The sequence below is a fragment of the Haemaphysalis longicornis genome, unplaced genomic scaffold, assembly GCF_048455015.1.
Source record: "Haemaphysalis longicornis isolate Haplotype H1 unplaced genomic scaffold, Haemaphysalis longicornis Haplotype H1 scaffold_9, whole genome shotgun sequence".
Taxonomy (NCBI): Eukaryota; Metazoa; Arthropoda; class Arachnida; order Ixodida; family Ixodidae; genus Haemaphysalis; species Haemaphysalis longicornis.
This window is the reverse complement of record NW_027526460.1, coordinates 52,168,387-52,182,147: the sequence shown is the minus strand read 5'-3', so window position 1 is coordinate 52,182,147 and position 13,761 is coordinate 52,168,387. Positions and strand designations below refer to the sequence as shown.

At 47.8% G+C, this 13,761-nt stretch overlaps 1 protein-coding gene across 1 annotated transcript; it reads right to left on the bottom strand.

The window, feature by feature from the left end:
• Nucleotides 1-9,969: 9,969 nt before the first annotated feature.
• Nucleotides 9,970-12,318, bottom strand: LOC144153184 (membrane metallo-endopeptidase-like 1). The gene has a single exon (XM_077684834.1). It carries the CDS (start codon nt 12,316-12,318, stop codon nt 9,970-9,972), a length of 2,349 nt encoding a protein of 782 aa, XP_077540960.1.
• Between the last annotated feature and the right edge of the window lie 1,443 nt (nt 12,319-13,761).

The following is a 13,761-nucleotide window of genomic DNA, read 5'->3' as shown; positions in this document are numbered from 1 at the left end:
CATGATTGCACAAACAATGCGGCCATGTAAAGGCCACAGGTATTACAGATTGCGGAATGTGAGGGGCACCAGAAACGGCAAACATGTTTTGCCGTTTTTACCTGAAACTCAGCTCCTTCGAACCCTTGTTCGCGTTGATATCAGCTCTTGCTGCGACATTTTTTCAAAACTGGTGGTTTTTCCTCAACCTCGCAGGAAGGCTTTAGCCGAGAAGTATACTGCTTACAGAGATAGACGCTAAACCGTGAAACGTGGATGCGAAGCACAACGACGTGTTTAAGTCATGCGGATCATTGTACCCGGGGAAAATGTTTTCGAAGGCACGTCGCAAATTGAACCTGACTTTTTGTAAAATGTGCTGGTATGCCGGACATGAAGGGGGATTTACTGAATGCTGCGGCGCCGTTATTTGATTCCTGCATTCACTAACAGAAATGGGGTAATGAACTTTTAAGTACCAACGTCCAGAAACCTTTGCTGGAAGTATGTATGGGCAAGTAATGCGCGTTCTCAAACACGCTTGAAAAACTTAACCAGTGCGGCTTTCGGTAGGCGCTTTGCTTTGCTGGATCGGCGGTTTCTTTACAGCGCGTAGTCACAAAAACATCAGTGGCGCTGACAGCGGTAGTTACTGCAGATAAGATAAAAACAAACAAACAAACGGGAAGAACAAAGGACATGTGCACCCAACAATACTGAGCTGGTACGCGCACTCTGATAGAGCTGACGATACTTACCACTGCACGGAATCCCAAATCTCCCCAGCGCATTCCAGCTGAAATAAAAGACAAGTCTGTTTTTTGTGGAAACCCTTGGTGCACGTTGCGTACATTGTTCCATTTTGTTACAAATAAATATTTACAACGACGATTTCTCTGTACCTTTTTCAACTATAGCACACGTGCGTAAAGGACACACCTTAATCTTAGCTGTATACGTTATAGAATCTGTACTATAAATGCGGAGGTAAACAATGCGACTGCGAATTCTCTGTCGAGTGCTTGCCTGTTCAACTCAGCGAATGCACAAATATTTCCCGGTGGTCTATAGTTTCGGAGTGTCTTTTCGGGGTGTCACAGCACCGACCGAACTTCTGGGTCAAATTGCATGCTGGACGTCGTCATTCACCGAAATTAATCACGGGTTCACGGATTGGTCAATCGAGTTCTGTGCGATGAAACTGAACCACCGTGTTGTTTTAGAGTGTAGCGTTAGAACAGTATTTCGAATATTATAGTAGTGGTGGTGGTTGGTTGTTGTGTGGGATCAAGTGGGGTTAGCCTGGCTGGACATACCCGCAATTACTCCGCCCATCGAATATTATAGCGCCGGCATTACAACCAATTTTCTAGAACGAAATGAGCCAACGGCGCGGACGAATTAATAAACGCAGGTGTTGAGGCCCGAGAGTGACGCCTCTCCAGACTGCCGCGCGATAAGCGACAAAATTTGCATCTCTTACAGGATCCCCCTCCGGCCACAGGCAACGCCTGCCCGCCCGCAGTCGATCGGAAGCGCCCCTTGGTATGTGCAGAAGCCGCGGCTGCTGAGGAGGCCAAGCAGTTCCCATGGCCGTTTTATGTTCCAAGATTTCTCCGACGCCGCGCACAGCTTTCCGGACAGAACAGGGGGAACAGTGCGCGCTAGATGAAACAGAAAAGAAAGGGAACGGACCGGTCCAATCACAGGGCATGTTTTTTTTTCTTTTTCATTTTACAAGTGGTTGGTGCTAGGTTGGGCGATAGGAATCCACAGCACGCATGCAGATCGCGTGCACCCGTGCTATCGTGGAGCAGGTCGTTTGCTGAAACTCTCATGCAAGAGGACATTGCAAACCTGAGGACGGAACAGGTAGAAGGAATGAACCGTCCTATACGGCCAGGAGCACTGTTCGGGGTGCTGTTTGGACAATAGTACCGGTCGATAGACCGATGTGCTGTTGTGGCGCTCGACGAAGATGACGAAAGGTGTTTATCGAGAGACACAAGGAAATGAACCAGGTATTGGTGGCCTCCGGTTCGCAGGCTGTTGGACGGTAGTTGTCTGGCGTTTTCGGCGCCTTCGGGAGGATAGTTGTGGTCAACTTATCTTGTTCGTGGTCGTTAGGAGCGATGAGCGATTGTTTCAGGTCATTTCCTTATTAAATGTTTGTACTCGCCAAGTTTAGTCTGGCTGATAAAAGTGGGCATAGATGCTTGCTATCACAGCCTCTTCAATGTATGGCGAGTGCAATTTCATCTAACCACCTTACAACTCGCCCGATCGCTGGAATTTTAAGACGAGTAAAAAACTGTCCTTGGTCTTGTGTGTGCGTGCGGGCGTGCGTGTAGGGACAGGCGGGGGACTAGGCTGGCTGGCTTTGTACTGGTGTGCCTGTGAAGCCGAACTTCCAACAGGTCGGCTGCATAGATGAAACTTGAGATGACCGCGAAGCAGTTGGCGAGTATAGGCTTTAAGCTTCGGAGGGAAACTGAGATTGCCGCAGTTCTCACAGTTTTCTTCCACAGTCCGTGTTGAACAAGCGATCGTTCCTGTCAGAGGAAGGGAAGGGGCAGGTTCCTATCTTCCGGTGCTCGTTTCTGTTGGCTGGGAAAGGCCACCCACACCTCGACCTGTTCGTTAACAAACCCTGCTTCGGTTATACAAATTCTGCTTATTCAGCTTCCCATACCTGAATGGTTTGTATAACCGAGACCACAGTAGCGTGCTGAACAGTCTGGTAAGTACAACGGGGTAAAATCCACGGGCTCACAAGGTTGAGCACGTGGGAAATAAGAAAAGTATTGAAGCACGTTTGAGAAGTATGAACTAGTCGGTTTCATTTCGTGTACACGCTTTCGCTACCACGTCGATTTTTGGGCTTGCGATCTTTTCCTTTCGTTGTGGCATCTTTATAGCTCCGCGATCGGTGTTCAGCAAACGATAGTTAGCCCCTCGGCTCCGCGCATCCTATTTTTACGGCATGCAGGTGAGAGCCGCAACGTGGTGTCGTGGTATTTGTCGGCTGTCCCCGTACCAGAATGCTGGTTTCTTCTCATGGTTTGGGACGAATGGAGCGCCTCTGACTGACATCTTCCGGTATCGCACGCTACGTCTTCTGTTTTGGTGCAGTAGTCTAGATCCTCGATTGGGTATATGCGGGGTGCTACATCGATAATTGGAACACTTTAAAATTTCCTTTTGAGCGAACCGCTGCTCGGTTCGCGCTCAAACTCTACACGAGGGTTACATTTTGTGGTCTAGTTTGTTTGATACCGGTAACAACGACGGTACTTGCCTGTTTATTTTGACAATAAATAAAAACAATTTTTGCCTACGGGAAACTGGCGGCCGATTGGGACGTGCAAGCCAGCGCAAGGTGAACCTGAAACGACAACGCCACCTGCCGTGTGCAGAGCGAAACGCGTGGCGGGGATTCACGGCAGGAAGGAGCCAAATGAGGTAGCAGACGATCAGAAAATCTCTTTCGTCCCTAAGTTAAGATGATCACAAATAGTTGCATAACAGCCGTTACCAATCATAATGAAATATTCCCGTGGCTCATCGTTGCCAATAAACGTTTGATTTGTTTCTTCACGTGCGTTCACATTTTTTTATCATTTGCTACCTAATTTGGATCTTTCCTGCCATGAATCCCCATCGTGCGTTTCGCTCTGCATACGCCAGGTGGTGTCGTCGTTACAAGATCACCTTGCACTTGCTTGCATGTCCAAAGCGGCCGTCATTTTCCCATAGGCGAAAATTGTTTTTATTTATTTTCAGAATAAACAGGTAAGTACAGTCTTTGTTCCCGGTTTAAAACAAAATAAACCACAGAATGCTACCTCCGAGTGAAGTCACGGTTCGCTCAGGAAAAATTTTAAAAGTGTTGCAGTTGTCAATGTAACACCCTATATGTATACCCACCGCGATTCCGGTCTCAGCAATGGACAACGAAGGAATCACTGAAAAGCCCTTGCAGTTAGAAGCAAGCATTTTTAGTGTAGTCTGAGATAGAGCCCACCCGGCTTGGTTGCTCAGTGGCTATGGCGTTTTGCTCCTGAGTCCAAGAACGCGGGAAAGATCCCGGCCGGGGCGACTGTTTTTCCGATGGAGGCGAAAAACGAAAACACTGTTGTGTCGAGATTTCACTATGCGCTTAAGATACCGAGGTGGTCGAAATTAATCCGTAGACCTCCACTACGGTGCGCTCTATAGCCAAGTGGTAGCTTTGGCGTGTTAAACCCCCACATTTATGGAAAATGATAACCAGAACATGCAGATTTCTCTTTTTCATCTATTCAATTAGCACTTAATGAGGATGTATTTTATTTGTTATGATAAAATTGTGGGCATCGAAGCCCTCAAGTGTACCCGATGCATATCGTGCTCCTGCCCCCCCCTCCCCCCCCCCCCTCCTTAAATAACAATATACCTGAACTGAAATTTGCGTTCACTGACATTATCGGGCGGTCGTTTCATTTGCTGCGTTCTGTGCCCCGCGTTTTGCGGCCCATTGATAAGTCACAGGTGGGCTTAATTGATACGGAATGATCACGTATGGGGTATTTAGCTGTGGTTATTTCACCTCGTTTCATTTGAAGTTCTAGATTCGAATTTCTCATCGCGAACGACAAATTTTTATTCCAACAAAGAGAAAAAAAAGGAAATCGCAGAAGCGACAACCAGGAAGCAATTCACTCTTAATCTCGGATTCTTTTCTTGCGGCTTGAAGAAGCAGACATGATGGCACCGGTCGTGAACGACACTCAAGGCGTCTTGTTCCTTCTCGTTAAGCAACTCTTGATAAGATCCGTACACGACCGTTGGCTGCCGCGCCAAAGCTGTTTAAAGCGTGAAAAAAGGGGTGTCCTACGGGGTCGTGCTCTGAATGGGGAATGAAGTGGCACAGGCGACTTTGTTGCCGGATTATCCGACGCGCGCGTGAACGTCTTGTAGAGGGCACGTTCTTGAGACACGTCTAGCAACGATATCCTCTCATCGTCTCGAGGAACTATGCCCTATGGAAGTGGCACCCCTTCAATATCCTACTTGCCCCTCTCGCTCCCTCTCTTTCTAGTTCGTAGTATCGTGCTCTGCGTCTCACGTTGCTGCAGTTATCAAAAGTTTAATTCCGCGCACATTGCGGGGATGCTTCTCTGGCGCCCCAAGAACGCGTGACGCTAATGTGAATTCTTCACTTCGTAAGCCAATCAACCACCACCCCTCGCTCGACGGGGGAAAACATTCTTAGAAAATATGTATATCATTAGCTGTTCAGAGTTGGCTGCTTAAACTCGTGCCAATAATAGGAAATCTATGAACGATGGGTTGTTTCGCGAATAATGCCTGGTACTACAGTACCTGCTAATACGGTACCACATTATATACGGCCACCCTGCGCTTCGATCGCTGCAAAGGCTTTAGATCAAAAATACATACTCACACATACGCACGTAATACATACGTGTATATATGCGTAAAAGAAAGTCGTAAGTCAGGGACACCGAATAGGGCTATGGGAAGACGTTCGTCTCTTTTTGCATGAAAATGTGAATTTTGAAACGTTAGGAGAACGAGAAAATGGAGAAAAACACTCGCCCATCGTGGCACTTCTTTCCATACCTAAATTGTTAGAGCATCGGATGCGTCATTCCAGGGTTGCGGGAATAAATTTTCTCCCGGCAAGCATTTTCTGCACCGCACTCTCTTTCTTTCCTAGCATACCAAAGACGATGTTTTCCAGAGGAAACGAGCTGATGTCGCTGAACGTGTGCTATGTCATTTTAGATGCGACTGCATCTCATTCACTCGCCTTATCCATGCAGCGTCGGCGTTGTTGTCGTCCGCCCCTCCCCCATTCTCCTCGCCGCTCCCCCCTCTCCTCTCCGATGCCCCTCTCTCGTCCACACCCCTCCCTCTACACTATAAAAAAAATAATAGTTAGCGGCGCCCGGTTTCGATCCCACGACCCTGTGGGCGGAACGTGAGGTACATGGTGCTCTTTCCACTGCGCCACAAAACCGAAACAGAATCAAACGCTACGAACGCGCCTTATATCCTTGACTCATTCAAACTACGCCAAGAAGGTACTGATACAACGCATGATGTGGCAATGATTAACACTTGCAATAAAAGAAAAGAAGCTCCCACTTACAGCAACAATGATGGAGTAAAGATCGTTGCGACAGCGAAGCCCCAAGCATACCACCTAGAGAGATTGACGTAGATTGGCCAGTAAAACATAATAATAATCATAAAACATCATAATCATACGCGTTCCTGACACGTTTCACGCGATTTCAGAATCAATCCAACGGAAACACCAAGTGAACCCCACGATGCGTCGCATCTACACAGGGTTCCCCTCGCGGGGAAATGGGCGCAGTTTTTTTTTAATGTATCCTCTGATTCCCGAAAGAGCCTCCACTAACAGGCTAGCAGTATGTTTAAAAAATAATAATAGAAAAAAAAACATAATTGCGCGTTGGTAAACACGGCTAACCGATGGGCGGTCTCTACTTCATTACACAGAGAAGCTGCTGAAGATCGGTTCCGTAGGTTCTCGTGCCCGTCTTTCGGCTTGGTGACATTCCATTCCCATGTATAGTTACAAGAAAAGCATTTCCTGTATAACGAATCACCATCTGCTGGCTCGCCATGAACACTCCCGCTATTCTCTTGAGCAACTTCTTTAGCTGGCCCGCCGTTCGGTCCGTGTTGTTTCGAAGTTGAGTTGTTGGTTCTCCCACCAATGGTCTGGGCTCTAGCCCAACTAGCTCTACAACTTTTTACAGCGAAGCTGTTTATGGCCAGGATCAAGAAAATGATCTCCGACAACACAGCGATGTAGATGGATCGCAGTAAGGTCAGGGACCTTAGATCGCAAGCAAGCATAGCGCCACCTTGCGGCGCCCACTCAAATCCTCGGGGTTGTAAAACTGCGCAACCCTTTGAGCGCATGGGGAAAAAAATCGTAAAAAAAAGGTCATAGAGCCTTCATATTTTTACCGCTAAAATATGTTTTTTCAGCAGTGCCTTTGGGTTTAGATGTGAAGCCGACTTTCAGGGTATCGGCGGAAGTTTTGTCTCTGTAAGCTGGCTTTCTCCCATCGCGTGTTGGCCATTTATGGAAGGAGTATGATTGCAGAAAACAGCCCTAACTCTTCTGTTATCAACAAATAGCATCACAATTAGCCGCTGAGACGACTCTACCATAACGCTTAATGTCATTTACTTGTCATCATTTTTTAGTGCACGATGTAGGCGAAAAACAAAACGCCCGTGTGTACGAGATTTCGGCGCACGTTAAAGAGCCCCAGTTGTTAAAAATTAATCCGGAGCCCTCCACTACGGAGCGCCCCATCGCCTGCGTTGCGTCAGCGTGTTATAGCCGTCAATCAATCAATCAATCAATCAATCAATCAATCAATCAATCAATCAATCAATCAATCAATCAATCAATCAATCAATCAATCAATCAATCAATCAATCAATCAATCAATCAATCAATCAATCAATTTTTTAGTATACAGTAGTATGGTCACAGGGAGTATGGTTGCAGAAAACGGCTGTAACTGTTGTTTTACCTGAAATATCCGGAAACTAATCATATGGAAATTACCAGCTAAGACGGCTAACATAACGCACTACAGCCTCGCTGATCATCCTGCTTCACAGAGTGGAAGGGCTTTGAATTTTTCGCAATTTTTTTGTAAAATGTTTTCTCTGATCAATTATACGCGTTGCTTTTGTAAATGAGGGTGGCCTGGTATCTTTTAGGTCTTTTTTGGTGCGGCGCGCAGCCCATCACGATGTTTAATTAAGGTTCGTTAACCCACCGTAAGTGCCACGGAATCTCGCTCCGGTGTGAGCAAGCAACGATCATATTCGCTGTTATTGTCATTGGCGACGCAAGGGATCGAACAGAAAGGTTAACGTAAACCATCTTGTTCTCGCCATCGTTATGTCGACGGTCAGGCAGAGGCGTGTGAATAATGCTTCGCAACACAGTCTTATAGCATAGCTGACTTTAAACAACAGACATAAAAAAAGTCTCGGTCTGCGCCATTTACCGAGAAAAATCATCATCTCTACTGAATGAGAGTGTAGTGTAGGTGAATTACAACGCTGCTTTTATAATTGCGCTTTCTTGGCGTTTTTTTTTTTTTTTTTTGTGGCGTAAAGTTAACTTTGCACCTACTTGTTTCAAATGGAGCAAAACAGGCGCTTTAACGCGTGAGACTGGTTGAGAGCGTCATTATCATCACCACCATCATCAGCCCTTTCGTACTTTAATTCGCGACGTGCAAGAGACATTACCAGCGAAGCTTAAGGGGGACTAACCTGATCACGTTGCTATAGGACTTACTAATTCATGACCGTACGAGCTTAAAAGCATCGTGTGCAGATACAATTTTTTTACAGATACATAAAAATGTTCCCAACCATCTAGTTTGCTTCTTTTAGAAATGTGTTGTTTCTTTAGTGAAATTAAAATTAATCAAGAAACACATTTTGGTTTATCCAGCTTTCACTCGAAGGCACTAGCTGTCTAGCAAGCGAGAGTTTTGTGTATTTATTTCAGAAAAGAAGTGACATATTTTCAAAATAAGTAAACCGGGCCGTTTGGAACATTTTCATAAATCTGCAAAACTTTTTCCAACTGGTGCACAATGGTTTTTAAGCTAGTGGGTCATGAAGTAGTGAATGCCATAGGAACGTTAACAGGTGAGTCCACCTTAGTATACAAGCCACCGCATGAAAAAACGCAAGGGCGCCGCAGAACCGCTGGACTGAATACTGTCTTTCACGGTTAAGTTCGATCATACAAAATTGCGAACAAGATTTCAATAAGCAGTGCATTTACGTATGCTGTTTGGGAAAATCACCAGGACCAACTACAGCTCCGGGCTCCCTGTAAATTCTCTGCACCGCACTTCATTGATGTCACGGGTGCTGGCATCGCCGGAGGTGAAGGCGATGTCATAACCGGAAGTTACACCACAAGTAACTGATTGTAGACGGTGTCATTTTTGTCTAAGGCGGTGAAGCAGAAGAGATAACCGAACGATACGTGGCCCTGCGGAAAGTGACTGAGGGGAGCACAGAAGACCAGTAACTCCGCTCTACTACAGAATCGCGTGTTCACTGGTCTATCATGTCTCGGGTTCGGGGGTGGGCGTAATTTTGGCGGGCAAATTGAACGAGATAATATCAGGAACTGCTAGCCATTATATTTGCTTTTGTTTTCTAAAACAGCAGTTCGGGAGGGGGGGGGGGGGGGAGGAGGCTACAGAGTTAGTTAAAATACTCCCACTTTAGAAAGCTAAAAAAAAAAGTTCTCTCTCTCTCTCTCTCTCTCTCTCTCTCTCTCTCTCTCTCTCTCTCTCTCTCTCTCTCTCTCTCTCTCTCTCTCTCTCCTGTGCAGCTTGGACAATAACACCAACTACACTCATAATAAAAAACTACAAACGCTGAACCGAACAAGCTGTAGTTTTTTCAAACTGTTGAAAAGTCTCTCTGGACATGCTTTGTGACATATATCGATTCCAGGGAAACGTAAATTGCTGTTCTACGTTAGAAATCATTCCGAATATAGCGTTGAACACTTAGAGTATTTTTTGTCCATGAATGCCTGTGTATCAGCGTATTAACGCGACAACATTGTCTCATAAGACGATAAACCCAGAGCAAGAAGCTCCGCCAAGGGTGTTACCACCCCATTTGCACAACGTTGCCTTTACTTTGCACGGTATCCGTACATTCTTTAAGCACACTGCACACAACGCTAGGGCAGAAAACTGAAGTCACAGATGACGGCCAGTAGAGCGCTTGAGGGCTTTACTTAAAACTGATAAGCCTATACACGGGGACGTTCAAAGCAATACTCAAGAACAATATCCGGTACTAGTGTTCATAGGCGTATGACAGCCCTGGCCGCCTAGGAAAGAGGCGTAATCACACCACTGAGATCAACCTGGGAACCCTCTACTCGAGGGTGCAGCGGTGCAGTGGGTTCATGAAAGAATTTGTTTTGCACATGAACGCGTCGGCGAACGGCCTAAAGTTTCGCAGCGGTCCGTTGACTCGGTACCAGCCTGGAGCCTTGGTTCCTTCGTCCAGCACTCTGTCGAGAAACGTTGCATTGTTGACGTCGCAGAAATTGCGCGCGTACTCTACGAAGAAGAGTTGTCGCGGCGTCAGGTTCTCCAGCCTTGGCAGCCGTTCGTTCTTCGTGGAGTGGTCGGCGTAGCGAAGGAAAGCCCGGTACGTCGGCTCCAGACTCAAGAAATCCAAAAGGTTCGAGTAGTACGAGTTCCGGCCGATACGGCGTCGGGACTCTTTCCAACGAAGCTTGCCGTACTGCCGCCCAAGGCAATCCATGAGCGCATGCAACTTGGACACGAAGACGGCGGGTTTCTTCCCGGTCCCGTAGTTGTAAGTAAGATGATAAATACCGTGATAAAGGGCGTAGTAGACCCGAGGACCAATCCGCGGAATTTGGAAGTGCTCGAGCGAGGAATCGGGGTCGCCGAGGAAGTTGAAAACCGGCAGGGGTATCTCGAGCTTGAGGAAAGGGGTCTCGAGTCGCGAGTATGTGCTCAGCATACCTCTGCGCCAACCTACCCACTTGTCAAGGTCCTTTTTGGCGAAGTCTCTGTACCGAAATATGGTAGACAAGTTCATGTAGCTCTCAATAACGTTTTTGCTCTGAGCGGCAGTCTCGTAGATGGACACAAGTCGACGGAAGAGCTCATTGTGCGAAGCCACGGCGTCTGGGACGATCGGCTCCCAGTTGATAGCAGCCATAGCTTCAACCAGATAGTCCCGAAACTCCTTGTCGAATTCAGTCTGAGCATAGAGCGTGTCATTTAAGACGGTCTCGAGAAGGTCTAGAAGAGAGTTGAAGGAGGCTTTACCTCCGAGTTTTCTGGCAGAAGAGTCCATGCTCATGTGCATCATGAGGTTGGGCTCGAACCTGTTCATCATCCGGATGCACAGGCGGCGACGCGTGATTGGTCGCGGAGGGGGATAGCCGGGGTACCGTGAGTAAACAACAGCCATTAAATCGCCAAGGTCAATATTGTTGTCGGCCGCAAGCTCGACTGCCGTGCGGAAGGTGACGTAGTGCAGGAATTTTTTAATCGGCCTGGTCAACTCGCCACTCTCCAGTGCGTGCATGTACTTGAGTGAGTATGTCTTGAGCGGCCTCTTGGACAGATCTGTCCCAAAGGCATCTGCGACGATGTTCCTGATGCGGCGAGCCAGAGCAGGAAATTGGTCCGACATATCGACGAGCTCGTCGTTGAGGCCAGATCCTTCCGTTTGATGCCGGTCCATAGAAGCGGAAATGAAACGCTCGAACTTAAGCACGTAGCCACGCTTCATGTGTTGCGACGGGGAAATCGCTTTGATGACGCCAGACAGGGCATCATCGAGGTACGAGTATTGGCTATCCAGGCCGAGTCGCAAAGGACCCATTAACAAGTCCGGCTGTCCGATGAGAAGGTACGATTGCTCCGGATTTTCGGCGCTGCGCTCGACCGAAAGGCTAAAAAGCGGCTGGATGCCGAGGACCAGGAGTTCCTTGACGAGGTTGACCAGCGCAGCCTCGTTCTTGATCGTCCCCGGCAACGGGTACAGACCCAACCTGGCCAAGGTGTCGAGCCAGTGTGTCTCTCCCTTTCGCGGATACTCGCAGCGAACATAGATTTCTTTGAGGGCTTCGTAACCGGCCCTGCCTCGCTGGATCACGTCAGCCAGGGACAGCTCGTACTGGTCCAGCAGCGTGTCCTCAACGGAGACGCGAGCCGCGCCGTTAGGCAGCTTGTGCGCCGTTTCCCAGCGCTTGCAGACGTAGGCGTAGAAGTCGTCGCACGGCTCTTGGTGGAACTCGAGCTGTTGGAACAGCGCACCGCCCATTTTCTCGCAGGCAGCAGTGGAGCAGACTCGCGAATTGCCATCATACTCCGGTCCACGTTCGAGCACGTGCGGCTGGATGACGGCCGGTGCCCGGGCGTCCGCGACGTCATCTACGTTCGGCAGTGGCTGTCCCAGGGCGTCGGTGGCTGGTGCACCACCGAGGCCGAACAGACGCCACGGGAACAGTCCTACCAGCAGTGAGGCGACGGACACACAGATAGCGCTTGCTGCCAGGATGTAAAGCCCCATGTTGCTGTGACTTGAGCCCCTGTCGCGGTTGGCCCTTGGGCTTCCACTGGCGACGATGACGTCAACGGCGACGGCCGACGAGCGGTCGGGCGAGGCTGCGCGCCCACTGCCCCGGGCGAGTGGCGTAGACCGCATGGGCAGCTCCTCCGAGGACTCCGTCGACATGGCTGGTTGTTGAAACTCGGTGCTTCGCTGAGGAGCGGCTGCGTGGGGTGGTCGGTGTGGCAAACAAGCCTTGCGTTCCGATTGAATGATCCTCTTCTTTCAAATCGTCGTCGCGTGATGTGGACGCGCGAGCAGCAATCGGGGCAACCGTTGCGCGCTTTCAAATGCTCGCATATATCCTTCAGAGGATGCATACCCACTAGGGAAAAGTAGTCAGGGCTTGGTGGGAACTCGAGGAAATAGATTTCAAGAACATGGAAATATCGTGTTGTAAAATTCTGCATGATTCCGGACAGAAATTGTAATTCTCATCGGTACTGAAAATAGATTGTTCAGGAGACTAGTACTGATTTGTTGCTTAAAATTAGTAATATTTTAGTACGAAGCGAATTCGATCCAAATAGTCCTTGGGGCCGAATACTTTCGAAACGAATTCGAATAGTTTTAAGGTGCCACTGAGCTTCCTGTCACTGAGACACTGAGCTTCCGGGTCTGGGTGGACCTTCACAAAAAAGTTCCACATCGGGTTGGCACCCGTGGATGCAATGACCATGTCACTTGATTGATTGAAGCAATTGATGCACACTGAAGTTCAGCGTGGATTGCGATCAACACCTGCGCACTGCACGCGGGCCACACGGTAAGCAAACAAATTGTTTGGTTACCGTTTCATTATTTGAAACAATGAAACGGCAACCTTGACGGTGTTCAAAATTACATTCATGGCCTTAATCAATTGACAAATGAACACCTTTAGCACGCCCTCCCAACACCACTAAAAAAGTTGAAGGCATGTCCACTATACGACACTACCCGTTCTACTGCAGAAAATGGGTGTAAACTGCAGTTAAAGGTGTGGGAACCTAAATAAGATGGGTCTAGCACCTGCCGCCACCCTAATCACACCTATACCACGCCTTATTTACAGGATTTGCGTGTAAAAAGATTTAGTTTGCACCCCCACATAGACCTATAAATGTGCACCAGGCAATGAAACGTTCTCCGGGTTCGCCTGCGTAAACACTTACAAATGTTCATTATTCTCTCCAACAATGTCTGCATGGAATAATCTCCCAGTCGCAACTTTTACTTCGGATAATCAGCATGCCGCATCTGATAATCTTTTCCCAATGGAGAACACTTTTTCTTTCTTGTGTTTTTTTTTTTGTTTTAAAACTAAAGATCTCATAATTGCGCTTAGCTGACACGCACCGTAATAATTTGTTCACTCTTTCGCGGGCGTAATTTGGCCCGCAGTATTGTCTAAATAAAAAAAAACAAGATTTTTTGGTTGCTAAGATTTTAGCGCCCTCCTTCTAAGTCCTACTTTATTGCTTCAGAGCTCAAAAAGCAGACAACGGACAAAGTGAAGAGCCACGAACAACCGCTTGTTTGTGGCTTTTTACTTTGTCCCTTTTTTTGTATTTTTGCGCCGTGAAGCAA

Bases quoted from the DNA above. Each gene is read 5' to 3' on its own strand.
- LOC144153184 (XM_077684834.1), bottom strand. From the start codon at position 12,318: ATGTCGACGGAGTCCTCGGAGGAGCTGCCCATGCGGTCTACGCCACTC.